Source organism: Salarias fasciatus, chromosome 2 (genome assembly GCF_902148845.1).
Source record: "Salarias fasciatus chromosome 2, fSalaFa1.1, whole genome shotgun sequence".
Lineage (NCBI taxonomy): Eukaryota > Metazoa > Chordata > Actinopteri > Blenniiformes > Blenniidae > Salarias > Salarias fasciatus.
In genome coordinates, this window is record NC_043746.1 from 16959933 (window position 1) to 16979005 (window position 19073).

The 19073-nt window shown below is 44.9% G+C and overlaps 1 protein-coding gene across 1 annotated transcript; it reads left to right on the plus strand.

Annotated features, from left to right (window-relative positions):
- Positions 1-431: 431 nt before the first annotated feature.
- Positions 432-11924, plus strand: efemp2a (EGF containing fibulin extracellular matrix protein 2a). The gene is made up of 11 exons (XM_030104325.1): positions 432-665; positions 5454-5670; positions 6195-6243; positions 6369-6557; positions 7059-7181; positions 7321-7437; positions 8771-8890; positions 8995-9114; positions 9207-9333; positions 9822-10017; positions 11190-11924. Exons 2-11 carry the CDS (start codon positions 5569-5571, stop codon positions 11361-11363), a joined length of 1317 nt encoding a protein of 438 aa, XP_029960185.1. The 5' UTR covers positions 432-665; positions 5454-5568; the 3' UTR covers positions 11364-11924.
- The last annotated feature ends 7149 nt before the right edge of the window (positions 11925-19073 follow it).

A 19073-nucleotide genomic window follows, 5' to 3' on the forward strand; every position in this document is an offset into this window, starting at 1 on the left:
AATATCCTGCATGTCAGATTGGACGAGAGCGAGGGCTTCGGTGGCTTTATGGAAGAAAAAAAAAAAAAAAAGCAGCGGAAAGATGGGGGAGGTAAGTATAGATAGATGGGGGGTAAATGGGAAAAGGGTGGGAGAGCTCTGGGCTTTTGGGGGGGATTTAGTTTAAATGAAACCAGGTGTGTTGGGTAGGGAGATGGGGGGCACGCATGTGAATCTGTGAGTAGTTGTTGTGCCTGCGATTTGGACGGATTTGGAATTTTGGTATTTGGGCCACAGACCAGGAATTTGCATCCTGGGGGGTCAGGGAGAGGGGGTTTTGAGAGTGGAGGATGGCAGTACAGGGGGCCAGAGGGGGGGTAAGAATGGGCTGTCCCTCTCTCCTCCCTCTCTCGCTCCTCTGCCGTCTCTTACGCTCTCTCTCTCTCTCTCTCTCTCGCTCTTTCCTTCCCTCCCTTTGCATGTGTTCAGCTGCTCCAGCTGTCGGTCTCCCCACTCACTCTCTCAGGGTCACACAGGCAGGAGTTTGAGGGACCACTTCTGCACGCCAACTCAGCCGGGGCGACCGCAGCCAGCAGCAGCAGCAGCAGCAGCAGCCACGGGACAGCAGGACACGCCGGCCACAGAGAGACTGAGACACAGAAGACCCACCGGGAAAACCTTTCACTGTGAGTTCTTCTCTTTCTCTAAATGTCTTGAACACATGTTTCCCAGGGATTCGTGTCAAACAGAGCTGCTGGATGACTTAGCAGGCCCGAGAGCGCTTTCAGGAGGAGTGTGGGAGGTGAGATGTACCTCTTACCCACTTTTCTGGTGCGGGCCATACACGTCACTGCACTGCTCCCTGCTCTGGCTCTCCCAGCTGCACTTGGCTCCTCACAAGAGAGCCAAGATAACGTGGCTGTGTAGTTCTCTCTCTCTGGCTCTGGCTATAATAGGGGGTTATACAGGAAGAGAGGCAGTGACTCACAGGGCACGTATTATTATGCTGTATGTTGCAAAATTGTTCCACCTCATCGCTCTTTTACAACATTTAATGTCAGTGTCACAATCGCAGTTTAGTCACGACTTGGACGCCACAGAGAGACGATTTAGGTCAAGTTGTGAGTTTCTGTAAGACCAACAGGTGCCAGAAGACATAAAATACTCTCTAAACCTGGATGACCTCACTGTGCCTCCCTGTGATTTGAGGGTATATTTTAGTCGCCGTTTACACAAACGGCTCCTGAAAGCCACGGTGAAGAGTCGCTGTTCTCACGAGAGCGGCCCATCATCTCAGGCCACATTGTGTTCACGCAGAGAGATGGGGCAGCATCACTGCTGGGGTCACTGGCCACAGCTTGTGAGTTTTCCCTGCAGCCCACCATCCATCACTACCGGCAATGTTTCCTCGAAGACACCTCGGCCTGTGTGTGTGTGTGTGTGAGAGAGAGAGAGAGAGAGAGACAGGTTTCTCAGGTTCATTGCAACAGATGTAACAGGGCGCAGCTCAAGCACGCCGGCCACCATGTTCTCAGGCTGCTCCATGCACAGCCGAGCACAGCAACACAAAGACAGAAATGTATATTCTACGCAAATGACTACTCTGTGTGTGTGTGTGTGTGTGTGTGTGTGTGTGTGTGTGTGGTCCAGCTGTGTATTTTTGTTCTGGTTCCCATGTGGTTGCTTGTAAAACTCTCCTGACATTTTGCTTGTTAAATTCTACTGACTGTGTGTTTTTTTAAGGGTCAAACTGCTGTTTGAAGGTCAAGCAAATTCTACATTTTTTTCGATTGGAGTGGGGTGTGGGTGAAACTAGGCCACGCTCTGAGAAGCTCACCAGTCCATCACATGGCAAACAGACAATCACACACTCCCATTCAAATCTATTGACAATTTATTATTTATTATTTAGTCACCGATAACCCTCACATGCACGTTTTTTGGACTGTCCCGGGAAACCAGAGTACCCAATGCATGCTCAGGGAGAACATGCAAACTTCACACCGAAATTTCTAAAGCCCGACCCGCACCACGCTTTGCGGCAACGCTTACTCATTTATATGTTTGGTTTTATCTAACTGAGGTAACGAATAATCAGAAGATTCAGTCTTCACCTTGTCATTCTCTCTTTCATAGTAAGTACTGCAGACACGCTGATGTTTCTCGGTTCTCTTTCGGATCTTTTTGAGCAGTTGGGGCCTGGACTCTCGTTTGGGTGAGCAGTACGGTGTTTCTCTGCATTATTGTTATTTCCTGGTACTGTATGTTTGTCTGACCGCTATACATTATGTGTTCAAGACGCACTTGGGACTCTTGAATTAACGAAGGGATTGTTCCAGGTGACTGTACGGCTGCGCTCCTGACCGTTAGTTGCACCCATGAAACATCCTCTTGCATCAGAGCCGCGATCTGCGACGGCCTCCTACACATCCTGCAGAGGGATGAGAGGTTCGGGGAACGGCGGCCGGAGGTTTGGCACCGGCTGTCCTCCTTCTCTGAACCATGGGGGGGGGGTGGGGGGGTTTCCCAGAACCCGATACTCTGGGAAGCTCTGCTGTGGCAGGGCATCCCGGCTGAGAACTGGCGCCCACATCCTTGCCGCGGGCATTCCAGAGGTCCACCGCCACTTGGTCATCAGCGGCAGCGGGGCAACACCCATGCATCCCTGCTGCCCGCACTCGGTAGCCAGCGAGTGACTGGACCCCAGACTGATGGTCAGTTTGTTTTTGGATGGTTTCGGGTCACATTCTTGCCGGTTGTAAGTGGCCGTTTCTTTGCGCGAGAGGTCACGCACTGCGGCTGTCTGATTGCTCGGCGGTGCGTGTTACCGTCTGCGCTTTGGCGATGAGGGCATGTTGTGTTGCTTTCCACCATGCAAAAGGTCACAAATGGCCCATGATGTCATCCGCAGAGTATTTGAGGGTGTCCGAGTCGCCATGTGGACTTCTGTTTGTCTAAACCTGAAAAAAAAAAAAAAAAAAACAACAACCCAAAGAGCAGTGCCTACAAATGTGGCCTCTGGAGTTTATATCGGAGCCTGCGTGTGTGCACGTAGACAGGCAGTGATTATAACATTCCTGTTACGTGTTTTGGCTGGATCTCACTCGCTTTACAGACAGCACTTGCTTAGAGTTTATTCATTATTGAATTGGCACTGCTTTTTTATTTTATTTTTTTTTCTTATTTTTACGGTTACTTACTTGCTTTTTTGTGTGCCAAGGCTGGAATGGGCGATTTGTTTATGTTTAGAGTCCGTTTAAACACTTTCAGGCTCTCTTCAGGAACATTAACTGAGAGATGGTTGTGTCTCTGCTGGGAATGAAGCCCAGTCCATCGGGGTACTAAACAAACATAGTACAACATAAATTTGCCTCGAAAATGCGCCACACTTAACAGAACACTGAAGAAAAACCCTGACATGGAAGAACCAACACTCCATTCACTGAGGTGACGTAAGTAAAAACCACAGCACATTCAAGAGCCTAACTTTTATCGAAACGAATGAACAGACTGAGGAGATAATCAAGTACAAATATTTAGTAACTGTACTACAGTAGATCTGTGCTTTACGGCCCTAGGTTCTTCATTTACACATATTTCAACATTTGCCTTATTACTTTAGTTGAATTCAGTGCATTTCTGAGCGGAAATGTTACTTTTTTTGATTGTGCAGTGAAACACAGGAAAGACGTAAAAACGAGGAAAAAGCAGAACAGACGAGATGGTGATTCGAGGGCAAATATCGACCGTGACGTCTGTGAAAGGGAGAACTAAAAATGAGTCATAAAACAGTGATGATGAAGCAGATTTAGAGAAGCAAGTGATTCTGCTTCCACGGGAGAGGAAGCTGAAATAGGTTCATATTCACTTCTACAGTTCAGATACATTTCAGAGTCTCAAGTCCGCGTTTATTTGAACGAAGAACCAGAATCATCCCTTTGGCTGGATGTTAAAGTATCGGTTCTTCCAGTTGAGTGAATGATAAGTTTTTAAAACATGCAGGCTGATGTTTTCATCTCAAACAAGACGTTATACAACGCACAGGACGACAACAATTTTGTTTTTTCCATTTATGTTGAACCAGCTAAAACGATATTTTCTTTAAAAAGTTCCCTTTACACGGATGACCTTTATTCACCTTTGACCAGAGCTGCACAACACGAGGATGGTCCATCCATCTGTCTTCCTGTCCAACTTAGATTCATGAGAAAAAGCCAGTCTTACTGGAGGAAGGCAACACACACACACACACACTTTGGACTGTTGGAGGAAACCAGAGTACCTGGCAAGACGTCTCTGAGCTTGGAATCAAACCAGTGAAAATCGTCGCGGTCAGGCGAGACTGTTCACCGCTGCACCAGCATGTGGCTCCGTTATGAGTCTCACTATCATCTTTATTATTGTTATTGCTGGACTTCAGACGTAGTGCTCCTGCCTCACTGAGATAAGGTCTGGGTTCAAATATCGGCCGGGAACTTTCTGTGTGGTTTGCATGTTCTCCCTGTCTGCACGTGTGCAGTTTGCTCCCACAGTCCAAAAAACATGCATGCAAAGGTTATTAGGTGACCTTAAATTGCCCCTAGTTGTGAATGTGAGTGTGTGGTTGCCTGTCTCTGTTTGGCCTGATGGCCTGGAGACCTGTCCAGAGTGTATCCTGTCCTCCACAGTAAGCTGGGATTGGCGCCCTGCGACCCTGGACAGCATTAAGCAATAGAAAAGATGGATGGACATTAGACCTACTCAGCAATGTGGAATAAAGTATCATTGAGACTTAAGTAAATAGTGGGAAATAAAGTGTCATCAAATGGGAATATTTTGGTGAAGTTTTAATTTTTTTTTTTTTACACAAGTTAAGTAAATGTGCTCTGTTTATTTCCACTCTGAGCAAAGACAGATGCACTTTTCTCATTAATCAAACAAACTGGCCACAGAAACGACTCGCCACAGAGCCAAAATTAAAGTCTGATCACAGAACCTGATGCTGCTGTAAAGTATGCAGGTAATGGCCAGGTTTCCTGTGTCCACAGTAAAGCGAGCCTGAGGAGCAGAGCTCAGTGGGACTGTCACTGCCGCCACTGCCAGGCCGCGGAGACAGAGGTCTCTCTGTGAGCAGCTAATATGAAAGTATTTCTGTGATGTTGACTCGGCTATTTTGGGCTGGAGGTCAGAGTACGTCACAGTGTTTATGTTTTTACCTGGCAGAGTGAGTCATTCCATTTATTCTCGCTGCGATCAAGGGGGAACTGTTTGGTTGACAAACGGTGAACCGCGTCCAAGAAGCTCACTGTTTGTGTTCTGACTGGGCCGCTTAAAAATTGGCTCCGCTGCTTCTTGCTTTGACTTGATTTATCCATCTGAGCTGTGGGAACAGGAGCGCTTTAAGACAGAATCAAACCATTCGGTGAATCCTCAGTTTTTAATGTTTTGTCTTTCTTTTCTTTGTCTCCCCTCTTCTTCCTCTCTCTGAAATACAGACTGGACTCCTCTGCACGCCACACCGTGTCGTCTTCAGGGTGCTGCTGCCTGTCTGACAGCTGCATGTGTGTTTGTGTGCATGTTTTACGTGAGTCCATCAATTAGTGCGTTAGTATGCAGGGTGTTTGTGTGTCCACTGTGTGTGTGTGCATATGTGTGTCAGTGCTCCTCCGCAGTGCGATTTCACAGCATCATACAGAAAGTGACACTTACACGGTAAGAAGAAAAGAATCTCCCTCCTCCTCTTATTCCTGTCCCTTTATCTGTTTTCTTATATGATATTCGTGCCGCTCGTCACCCTCTACCCTCACGGCTTTCCACTCAGCACTTTATAATAATCACTGCTGGGGTTTAATTTGGCTTCATATCATGTCCAGGCCTCTATTTTTCTTTCCAGCTGGTCGCAGCAGAGCTTTCCCTCATGATTGATGGAGACCTTTTTGCAAACAGTGGCCTCAAATTGTTTTCGAAGTGACGTTTGGCTCCAGGAGAGTCGTTTAAAATGTCACAAATCCTATAACAGAGGTAGTCTTCTCTTCTTTTTGGCCCGACAGTTCCTTCACCATCCCCCGCTTCTTTTTTTTAAATTTTTTTCCTTGTCCCACTACTTGGAATTTATTATGTATTATGAATATATTATACAACTACTTGGCTCAGATGAATTGCCCACATCTTTCTTTCCTTCAGTCCCTCACACTCTTTCTCTCACTTGGTGCTTTTTTTTGTTGTTTTTTTTGCAGGAATGCACAGATGGGTATCACTGGGACCCTCAGACTGAACACTGCAAAGGTAAAACTCTGTTCGACAAGCAGATATTCCCCTCAGCGCCTCATCCTCAGGTGCATTAGCAGCTTTGATTTGCCCTGCCTTGTCTTTCTGACGTGTTCCTGTGCTTCACTCGTATCTCCTGTCAGACATAAACGAGTGTGAGACCATTCCGGATGCCTGCAAAGGGGAAATGAAGTGCTTCAACCACTACGGAGGTTACCTGTGTCTTCCCCGCTCCGCGTCAGTCATCCCCGCTCCGGAGCCCGCCATCACGCCCACCGAGGCCCTCAACCCCTGCCCTGTGGGCTACGAGCCGCAGGGAGACAGCTGTGTGGGTGGGTGTCTGCTCTGCGGTCGGGGGGGGGAGCTTTAAAGGTGGACAGGTGGCCACAGGATGAGTGATCATTAGGCACGTTTGTGTGTCTGTGTGATTGTGTAAACTCACTGCTGGCGGCCACAGATTGTGAAGGACAGGTGGCCGGAGCAGGTGTTGGGACCGAAGGCAGCATGTTGGTGCAATTTGAGTGGGTGTGAGTGAGTATGAGTCTACGGGAGGCAGACAGACAGCGCAGGAATTTGGAGGATTTCACACGAGGACAGCTGCTGCGTTTTTAAGAAACGGATTTGCAGCGAGAAGACGGGTTGCGCTGGAGGACACCGAGGTGTTCATCTGCCCCGCATGAGGCAGCAAACATGACTCAACATGATATTCTCAGCTGTTGGGTGCAAGTGAGGGGAACACTGGAGGCTTTGCCTCCGACAGGAAGACTGTATTCCAGTGTGAAGGATGTCCTGCTTCCTCACAATAATCACGTTGTTGTGTGTCTGTCGCGCAGATGTGGACGAGTGCGAGCGGGACGAACACGACTGCCAGCCCAGCCAGCAGTGCATCAACACGCTGGGTGCATTCACCTGTCAGTGTCCAGACGGTTACCGCAAAGTAGGCACTGAATGCATCGGTGAGATTCCACGTGTCCGCGACTCAACGTGACGAATATTTTCAGCAATGAGGCCTCGGGTGGAATAATAACCGCTGGAGTGGGCTTATAAATAGCAGAGTGAAAAAATATCTCCTCTGGCTGTTTCTCTGTCCTTCAGACATCGATGAGTGCAGGTACAGGTACTGCCAGCATCGCTGTGTCAATGTCCCCGGTTCTTTCTCCTGCCAGTGTGAACCCGGTTTCCAGATCGCAGGAAACAACCGGTCATGCATCGGTGAGTTCAAAGATAATTTACTTTGCAGTTTGTGTTGTCGTCACATAACGGGGTAGTCGTTAAAGAATCCTGTGTATCCATCCAGAAAAGCAGAAAAGTGCAGCAGAAACAATCTAAAAAGATCTCCGCCGAGGTAAATTTAGGAGCATGACGGAGTAAATACTGCAAAACGCATTCATGAGCTTGTTACATAAACGCATTACCAGCAAAACATACTAATAGTATCACAAGTAAAACTACTTGTCTGCGCTGGCCCGGCCAGAGTATTATTATCATTACATGTTACATAAGAGAATTATGACTGTAGATGCATTATTATGTCAGACGGATTTCTATGAACAACTTGATGGATCCAAAAGAATTGTTTGTATATTTTCAATGCTTACACATCCCATTCCTCTCAGGTGTCAGGTTTAATATTGTAGTTGCATTCAAATGCTTTTATTATCCAGATCAGGGTGAGATATGCTTAAAAAAATCCCTTTAACGTCTTTATTATAAGCTTTCTTTCTGTCTGGCCAACAATCAAAGCTCAAAGATTTTGAAAGATTAAAAGCAGAATTATGTAACACTTTTCATATTTGAAGAGCTGAAATAACAAAATAACTTTTGTCTGGAACAATACCAGCTGATAACATTTACTATATCAGGTTTCAGCCAATCAGATATTTTATAGTGAAATCTGACACATTCTGATGACCTGCTGATTTCAATCAGACTCAGGTTACAAAGTTTCTTACATAATTATAATATTTTCTCCTCTGAGACGCTGTGTTATTGTGGTTAGTGCTGTAACCTGACAAAAAGTAGGGCCTGCTGGGCCCTGGGTTCAGGTTTTGGTGTGTGTGCATGCTCTCCTTTAGACAGACTCCAGATCCAGCAACCTATCCTTGAATAAATTGCGACGAATGGATATTGTATAATTTGAATCGGCAGAAAACGCACTGGTCAACCCTAACGTTATGCCGGCCGACATTTTATCTTCAATGTTTATGTGTCTGAAGCAGAAAACAGACAGAGATAAAGATTTGAGAGTTTGTTAATGACCAGTTTGTTATTGATCAGATCTGAGAGTTTTCATAACTGACTAATCAATACTTATGTTGGATGATCAAAGAGAAAAAGTATGAGTGTTTTCCAAGAGAAAAACTCTCTATTAAAGTTTGTTTTATGTGATATGAAGTCACAAGCAAACGGTACCATAACTCTTGTTAATTACTCACACATTGTTATGGGAGCACAGATGTAGAGTTTGACTCTTTGTCCAACAACTGAATGAAAGCAGTTTTAGTTTTAGTTTTAATTAGTGCAACGTCTTTTTTTCTGTCTCCAGATGTGAATGAATGTGAGATGGGTGCGCCCTGCTCTCAGAGGTGTTACAACACCTATGGCACTTTTCTCTGTCGCTGCGATCAGGGATACGAGCTCGGGCCCGATGGCTTCGCTTGTAACGGTGAGAGGCCCGAAGCTGCGTCCGTCTACACTTCTCTGTGCTTCCCTCACCTGTTTGCTCCCGGTGACGTGCAGTCAGTGAAACCCCACCTTGTGCCTTGTCAGACATTGATGAGTGCAGCTATTCCAGTTACCTGTGCCAGTTCCAGTGTGTCAACGAACCGGGCAAGTTCTCCTGCGTGTGTCCAGAAGGATACCAGCTGCTGGGAACCAGACTGTGCCAGGGTGAGAAACACCGGCCTCCATTTCCTCCAGAAACCAACGCCTGAAGCCGTGCGCTTTAACTCTCCAGTGCCCAAACTGCGTGTCGTCCACAGATATAAATGAATGTGAAACAGGTGAACATCAGTGCGCTGACGGTCAGACCTGCGTGAACATCCATGGACGATACCAGTGTGTGGACAACAACCGCTGCCAAGACCCTTACGTACAAGTGTCTGACAAGTGAGTGACACCTCATGAAAGCTCATACACAAACACTCACTTTCACACACCTTTTCCCAATTACTCAAATATGCGCTGGCCATCAGCTCTGAATATAATCAGCCCCTGTGCTGAGTGCGGCTCCAACTGCACCATTACTCCAATTACTCTTTCCATTTACTGGCCCAACTCCTCAGACTTTTCCTCTGAACGTGCTCCAGTGCAATAAGAAAACTATTAAAGCTGTGAACAAGCGCTGGCTTGGTAACAGGTGTGGGTCACTATTAACATATCCCCGATGATTTGGTGGTAAAAAATGTGTTTTAGAGAAACATGCAGGAAAATGGCTACTGTTCAATATTTGTTTATGTTGTAGCAGAGCTGTCCTCTCAGTCATATTCCTCCCTCTGCTGGCTGAACTATGAACTGCTGCAACAGTTATCCTGCATCCAACAAATATTAGAGAACTTAGGATGGACTCACAGTGTTTGTCTTCTCTGTGCTCTCAGCCGCTGCGTGTGTCCCGTCAACAAGCCCGCCTGCAGAGATCTGCCTTTCTCCATCGTCCACCGCTACATGAGCATCACCTCGGAGCGCTCCGTCCCCTCTGACATCTTCCAGATCCAGGCCACCAGCGTCTCCGCCGGGGCCTACAACACCTTCCGCATCCGCTCCGGTGATGAAAACGGAGACTTTTACATCAGGGTGAGAACTGCTGGACGGGAAGAAATGACAGAGCTGTGATCACATGATCAAAGTTTGTCAAAGCTAGACTACACTAACCAGCTAATGTAGTTGTTTTGTCCATTACACACATTTATCGACAATTAATTTTAATATCCATCCCTCTTCTGCATTGCTTTATTCTGTTCAGGGTCAGAGAGGTCAGAGAGGTGACCTTACCATCACAGTACAAAGACAGAAAGCCAGACAACCACATAAACACACACCTGGAGATGATTTAGAGTCACCAGCTAACCTCACATGCATGTCTTTAGACCGTGGGAGGAAAGCCCTGCATGCACAGGGAGAACATGCAACCCTAATGCAAGAGTTACACATACTGTATCTCTTATAAGCTCAGTGTGGTGTAATTTCACCTAATAGTTTTATAAGTTACAACCTCTTAACACTGCATTTAAGTTTAAGTGTTTAGGTTGAGTGAGAAAACTGCATGTATTTGTTCTTCGTGGTTTCAGTGGGTAGTTTTTAGTACCGTGCAGGTATGAGCTATAAGGCTTGCCTTGACAAGTCATTTTTCAGCCTGCTGCCAGCTTTTCCTGAGAAAAACTTCAGGAGTGCTGGAACCTCAGTGGATCAGGCTATCTTACGGTATATATGTGGATTTTGTGTGAATTATTGAAATGAAAATAACCGATTGATGAAATAAAAGCGAGAAAAAGAAAACCTTTGCACAAAATGAGCGGGCTGCCCCTTTAAAGCGTTGACACAGAGCTTGAAGTCCTCACACTCACACGTTTCCCTCCACCACATGTTTTCGATTTATCTCATTAGTTCGACCCCCTCCCGTACAGCTGACGCTCAGCCGGCCGACATTTCTGCCGCAGCTGTTTGGCTGCAAAGACGCACGCTTGAATATTTTTATTAGTTCATGAACTTTGGTGATGTAATTCCAAGCATAGCTGAACACAAAGCCTCGACCAGAGCAGATTTTTAATCAGCTAGAAGGAGTGCAAACGCCTGCGTTTCTGTGGGACCATGGAGGAGCTGCAACACATCACAACACTGATACAGAGATTATTCTCTTCACCAGAAAGGACTAAAACTTGTTCCAGTTCAGGCTGCTGGTGTTGGTTCACCTGCACTCACCTGAAAGACTCCTCTGCTCTTAATCATATTTTTTCTGCCTTTTCCAGCAAATCAATAACATCAGTGCCATGCTGGTGCTGGCCCGGGCCGTGTCGGGGCCCAGGGAGTACACGTTGGACCTGGAGATGGTGTCTGTCAACCCCCTGCTCAGCTACCAGGGCAGCTACCAGACCAGCTCCGCCCTCAGACTCTCCATCTTCGTGGGGCCGTACACCTTTTAAAGAGACGGAGGGGAGGCGCACAGAGAGGGAGAAAAGAGGAAAATGAAGCTGTAAAACTGAAGTGGTCCATGCAGTTCAACCAGTCACTGTGACGTTACACTCATAGCTTTTTTTTTTTTTTTTTTTTGTACTTCCAAAGAAAGTGACGCTTCTCCGTCAGCCTGTTATGTTTACTGTGTGTTTTTGTATTGTTATCAGCTTCCTGACAGCTTCTTTCTGCGGTCAGTGTGTATTACCACCAAGATGTCTCTTTCTCACATCTGTTGAGGGTGAGGTCACGTCTGTGCGACCCGCTTCCTCTCTGCCTTCAGGTGGTCTGATTCACGTCCGGCGCCGCCGCATTAACCTGCTCTCTGCCTTCTACGTCCTTATCTTCATTTCCCCTCTGGTCGCCACTTCATTCCCGCCAGCCCTGTTTCCTGTTGACAGACACGATTCAGTAACCACTCATATCAAACCTCCGCCACAGCCGTCGCTACGTTTGTCACACTGAGTCCCTCCTTTGGTTTGGTTTTGTTTTTGTTTAAGATTTGAACTCAAATAAAACGTTATACCTTTTCACTCATGTGTTCAGTTTGTTTTTCCAAAGCTTCAGTTAGCTTTATAGCCAAAACATGGAGTTCAAATTGTAGAATTATAAACTATTTTGTGCTTTTATTGTAAACAGTTTACATTTAAATTGATTGATTTATTAGCCAAACTGTCATGTCCATCCATCCATCTTCTATATCACCTTAAAATCTATGTTCTCCATATCATGCTTGGCTAAGATTTGTTTTTGGTAAATCTTGTTGTGACACCCTGGCATCAGTGCAGAGAGAAACTAATCCAAAACTGACTCTGGGGATGACATTTACCTCGTTTCACAAGCTTCAAGCCCATCATAGATTCTCTTACATGCATGAAAAGAAAGCGGGAGCAGCAGGTTTTGGCTTGTTCGGCGCTGTTGTCCGACTTTGATGTTGAACATGATTTTGGCTCAAACTTGTTTGTGTCGTTGTGAAGCATTAAAAAAAGAATTATACCTATCCATCAGTGCTCACGAAAACAAAATGAAGCACAAGAGAATGATGGTTAGAGAGAGAGAGAGAGAGAAAGAGAAAGAGAAAGAGAGAGGTGAGAGAAAGTCTGATATCCCCATATATGACTTTCCTGACCACACATCTGCTTTCCCAAATATCACACTAAATTAAACATACAGTGAAAATCTTCTGTTCCCTGTCGGGCCATGAACCAAAGTGGTTTGGCCATATGTGTAGGACAGATGAGGAAATGCAGGGAAATGATGCTGAGAGGAGAAGAGGAAGTTAAGTGAGGAAGTTCATCCAGGGATTGTAAGGAAAGAGGATAGAGGAGACAGAGGATATTGGTATTGACTGAAAAGATCAAATGGAGGCTCCTCGTTAGAAACTTTGCTAACTGTTGGTCTACATTGAAGTCACCTCCTTAACCAAATGACCAATATGTTTATTAGATATATATATATAGGGACAAACAGTGACCAGTGAATGGTTGGGGATTCTCCGAGTGTCCCTGAACACCGTTCTTCTACTCTGTGCACACTCACTACCAGCCTGCACTGCAAATATTTAGGTGGTGCTATATATTGTGGGTTGCTATACAAAATAAACAGCTGTTGCCCTGTTGTGTCATTTAAAGGAATATAACACATTGTTATCATTAATCCAAAAAATATTGCACTGTTTCTTTTGGTTTCTATACATATGTATGTATGTATATATAGCATAACACATTCATATTAAGAAATGCAGGTATTACATGGCTGCAGTTTAAGCAGGACTGACGCTCCGGTGCTTCTCATCTATTTTTACTTCACCAGAGCGATAACTGATTCTCCTGACCCACAAAAAACTGAAGAAAAACAGAGAGAATGACAAAGAGAGAGGAAAAGAGAGAGAGGGAGAGGGGGAAACCCTTATTTCACAGTCCACTGCTGTTTCCCCGCCCAGTTACACACACACACACACACACACACACACACACACACACACACACACACACACACACACACACACACACACACACACACACACACACACACACACACCTACCTCCCATCTGTCCTCACCAGGGGGATGATGACTCACACGTCCCTGTTTTATGTAATCGGAGCAGCAGCGTTCGGCCACCAGGGGGCAGCAAATCCCGCAGATCTTCTCTGCAGCGGCGGTCCAGGAATAGCAACAACCTGAGGAGACAGCGTTGGTTTTATAACCCAATTGTCCATCGAGCCTACATTTTATCCCATTTTTTTTCACGGACTCACACCTGTAGGTGGAAAAACTGATGGAAACTTTTTCTACTTCTTACACATAACACACCGTGCAGTATCATCCACACTGTGAAATATGTTGCAGTGCAGTTTTTTTTTTCTTCTTTTTTTAAATCTTGCATAACTCGACATCTTATGGTGATGGAGGACAAAGATGACAGAGCCTGGTGACGGTGAGCAAGAGTGCAGTAGGGTAGGAGGTGTGTGTGTGTGTGTGTGTGTGTGTGTGTGTGTTACATCAGGGGATGGGTACAGTTGGCTCTTCCTGTTACCTCTTTGAAAGAGAGAAACCCTGACTGAAGCAGATCAACACCATCGCAGGCAAAGTTTTCAACTGGGCGGAAGTTCAGACGGAGGTCAGACGGCCTCTCGAGAGTCACCTGCAACACGCCACTGAATTAAACTCAAAATGGACAACATGGAGACACTTGACAATCCATTCATACGAGCAAATTGACCATGACTACAACAAGATGAATGTGACAATAACTGGAGCAAAACAACCTTATCCGGTTACAAAAAGATTACCGATTCATATGAAAGGCCACGACATGATCCAGAGTGCCTTTAAAGGTCATGTAATAAAAGATAGATGGATGAGAATAAAGCAAAAGTGAAGTGAAAAACTATGGAAGCAACACATTTTTCTCTAAAGCTGTGTGTACGTTTCACTGAAAACTGAAGGTTTTGAAGTATGAAAAATGTCTATAACAGAGAGAAATGACCACGTAAACACATCAACACCACAAAGACGCAATAATCTTAAACCCAGAAATACCCCAAGAAAACACTGAAATATGTGAACTACAACAATACAAATAAAATATAATATATAATAAAACATATTCACAGCATTGTATTTTGAATAACTGAAAACATCTGAATCTCAACAATTAAAACTAAAAGGAAAAAATCTATTTAAATATGAAAACAAAGCGAAGTTGCGTAGTGGATTCACAGAAGAATTGACCGCAAGAGCAAATTTCACATGGAGGATTTAAAAAAATGGTCGTATTATATAAATGTGATTTCTGTAATGCTATCAGGGATGAGAAAAAAGAAAGAGAAACACAAAACACAAGGTGACTGGATATAATGTAGGGACACGATGGCAGTAAGATTCTTATTATCAGGAAAATTAACAAAATGAGACAAAAAAAAAAGTTATTGTCCTTGTGGTTTTTTTTATGTCTGAGCACAGATGGGCAGCGTCTTAAAATCTGTCCACGGACACGGGGAAACCTCAGACTGCACCCAGGGGGGAGCGTGAGTGTCTGTGGTCATGTAACTGGATCCACGCTTCAGTTTGTGCTCATATGTTTACGTGTGTGTGTGTGTTAAGCGCGGTTTGTGTGTGGGTGTTTACATAGGACAGCATGTGTTTGAGAGTGGCGGTGCCCACACAGATGAGTGGGAGGAGTGTTTGCGGTGGCAGAGTGGAGCAGTGGAGCGCCTGCATGGGCCTGGGCTTTCTTGGCACCTTGGCTGGAGAATGATCTCATCTCTGGGCAGGCCGTGGCCTGCAGGCCGAGGAGGGCGGACACGGCGTGGGGGCCGGAAACACAGACGTGAAGGATCATCTCCTCTGACTCCTCAATGATAGAAACAAGCATGGTGGACGGTGCCAAGGCCTTTCCACCTTTCCAAGTGGGAACAGTCTTTCCCCGCCTTTGATCTCCTCCTGATGCATGACAAAAAGCTCTCCACGCCTCCTCCTCCTCCACCTCACAATGCAGGTATTATATTTATGAATGAAAGCATGAGGTGGAGAGCCATTTCCCTCCACCCACGGCCGCGAGCCCCGAGATCGGCTCATTAATGGAAAGAGCGGCCAGTGGAATCTGGAGGGCGCGAAAAACACAACGCACAATACGTGGAGAGACGAGAGAGGGGGTAAATTACTGAGGGCATGAGGCAGGAAATGGTCCTCTCTTCTGGATATTTACATGCAGTATATATAAATATTCTGGGGAGGTGTCATCTGCAGAGGAGGACAATTACACAATACAGATTAAACAATAGCATCCGTTTGACAGGCAGCTGGCTTTAAACAGTGTTTGTTGTGAAAACAAAAAAATGGAAATGCAAAAAATGACATGCAGTGACCAAAAATAGTCAACAGCCTACAATCGGGATTCATTTCTTGTAGAGTAAATCAACACTGGGACCAGCAATATTGTTTATCGTCAAATAAATGCAAACAGCTGATGGAAAAATGCTCCTGTTTTTTGTTATAGAGGTTATGTATGGAGGGTATTTCCAAGATCTAAACACCTGAAACACTTTGATAAATTCATCATCTGACTTGGACAGCATCGCTTATTGATTATTTAATATACAAAAAAACAAACGTAGCAGCAGAGACAACCTCAAGTCGTGAAGTCTGTCGAGGATCTGCTGCAGAGCAACAGTGGACAGCGACTGAAGGTGAGTGCTCGTGGCGGTCAGCATTTATGGCTCACCTTTAATATAACTTTAAACCTTGCAACGCTCCACAGAGCTGAGACACCCATCAACTCCACACCGCACACAGTTAGAGACATTCAGCTCCAGATACTGCAATATTTTTCACATTAGGAGATTTGAAGCAATAGTTAACAGATGCTAAAATCCACGGGCGATGAAAAACACGTTAACATCAAGGATTTTCATATTTCTCAGATCTCAACTTGAGGAATTAATATTCAGACGTGTGAGTGCATGTATATATCCCAGCACGGTGAGTTTGGATATTCAATTACAGTATATGAAATTACAGAGTCTGCTTTATCAAAGTATGAGTCCTTATCAGAGCGAGGGATGGCTCCACGCAGCAGCAGCTCGCACATGAAATACTCCCTGAACTGCATCCTGTTTTACAACTGGAGTTTCTTGTTAGCTCTAGAAATAATTAGCTTATCAGTCTGGTCCAATTACAGGTTCAATTGCTCGGTATGTTCATTACCTCGGGTCAATGTAATCTCACATGAACACCGTGGGAATTTAGTGCAAGGTATCAGGTCACATGTCAGCGATTAACAAGCGCGTAATTAAAAATTGTGACTGCGGGAGAGTGAGAGCATGACTGCCTGCACATGCTGAGCGACCCGGCAGCGAACCGAGACACTGAGGCCTCCGCGAGCGCGCCGGCTTCCTCGCCAAAGGGATGTTGGCTGACATGAAAGCTGCTGAGATGGATTCATACAAGGTTGTAAGCTAGACCCATGCCTACTTTACTTCCAGTTTCTTTACTCGTTGCGTAAATGTGGTTACCAAGAGACGACAACGTGTTGCTATGGGTGTGTGGGTGTAGAGCGGCAAAAGGGACCAACGCTGAAAAGACATTCAGCCCTGAGAAAAATAACAGGGAAGAAAGAGCGAAAGGTATGTGAGCGGCGGGGAGCAGGAGGCTGGAGAACACAAACCCACTGCGAGCCTGGTATTTGGGGAGCAACAGGCGCCACCCGTTCGTCTCAGGCAGAACATAACGGAGCGCATTTACTCGTATACTTTTCTGGAGTTTAAAAGTACTTGTGCATTAGTTTAATATTAACATAAACGAACAATTTTGCAGCCAACATTATGTAAAGATGGCTAAGACAGTGACACATAATACAAAAGTGGCGCCACCTTTACCGATTTTCAAGTGTTCGTCAATATTCATCCATACATCTACACTGCAGATCAATGTGGTCAGATCAGCGGTCCATCACACAGAGAAAGACAGCCACGCAAACACACGGACAAACAAGCAGTTTGGAGTTACTAAAGCATGTTTTTAGACTGTGGGAGGAAACTGTAGTGCCCAGAGAAAATCACAGAGCGAACGTGCACCCAGTAGAAAACCCCCCAATTCAACCCGTGTTCAGACACATCCAGAGATGATTCAGTTCATTTGTAGTCTAATTACTATCCCCAGAACAGTAATATTCAACATGTTACTTTGCAGTGCAAAGTACTGTTGTCATGTTTTATACAGTACCAAAACATGCTTTTAAAGTTAACGGATAATGATGAATTGCTAATAGAATTACTGTCATTGTGTGATTGCCCTCTGTAGGCCGATCCGTCCAGGGCGCACTCTCTTCACGCACAGTGACCCACACCTTGGACGAAGTGTTATAATAGATGGATGAATCTAAGCATTTCAGGAAACTCTGTAGCAGCAATAAAAATGGAACTATGGAGTATCAATAAAATATTCTGACATTTTGTTTTCAAGCTATAACTTGCAGATGTGGCTTTTTAAACTAAAAAGTTCAATAGGCACTCTGCTGATTCCAAAAAGGAACAAATCTCATGGGTCACGAAAATATTCAAGCTAGGAAAGGGGTTGGAAAAAAAAGATCCAACTTATTAAAATGCTTCACGCTGCTGTGTTGGGAGACGAGAGGAACAAGCAAGAGTCATCTGTCACAGCAGGAAGCCCCGTTTCATTAAAGGAGGAGTTGGTCCAACTCTTTAAACTCATTTTCATAAGTATAGATTGTGTTTTAGCTGTGTTCCATTCTCCAGATTTCATTTTATAGTGTGTGTGTGTGTGTGTGTGTGTGTGTGTGTGTGTGTAATTGTGCACTCATACGTACATTCCCTGAAATATGCTCAACGAATAAAGACATTTTTTTTTGATGATGTGCTTCAGTGGGATGCTTCATGGTAAAGAATGTAGCTGTTATTGGATAAAGTCTTGTATAAGTAACTGATCCCCTCGGCCTTCGCATAACGGTTTCTAGTGTTTCCTACAAGCAGCTGATTTGAATGGGCGATCTTGATCCATGATCATTTTGAAAATGGAGAATTTTTAAAATATTTCCAGACAAACTAAAAAAAATTGAGAAAAAAACCCCAAAAAAACAACAACTGTTTACATTATAAGTATACTTATGTAAAACTCAGCACCAGTCTCAGGAAGCTGTATATTGATCAACAAACAGTGAAATGTTCCTGAAATAGATAAAAAATCCCCCTGGTCAGTAAAAGCACAACAAACCTCCATTTCTCACAACACTCAGGCAATTAAGAGACCACAGTGTTGTAATTATTCATTTCTGAACCGGCCTGTTAAAAGGCTTTTCTAATTCGGTATGCACATAAGCAGTCAATAATAAGCTCCAAAACAAAAACAGCTTTTTTGGGAAAGTTCTTCTCTACAACCTGTCACCTGGTTTCCAGTTTGTTGGTACGAGCCTTGTTTGTGCGTTCACGTATGTTCAGAGCGCCATAAATAGAAAATGGACCTCAATGGGAAAAGATGAACAAGCCACAGCTGATAGTAATTGACCCCATCCACTCATGAATCAGCCCGGGATGAATGGATTCCTAATATACCCGGGAAAGCAGACAACAATGGAGGAGAGGGGGGGGGGAAAAAACAAGTAATGAATGCAGGGAATCATGTGATAACTGTGAAAACCTTGGGTCAATAGACGCGTATTTTG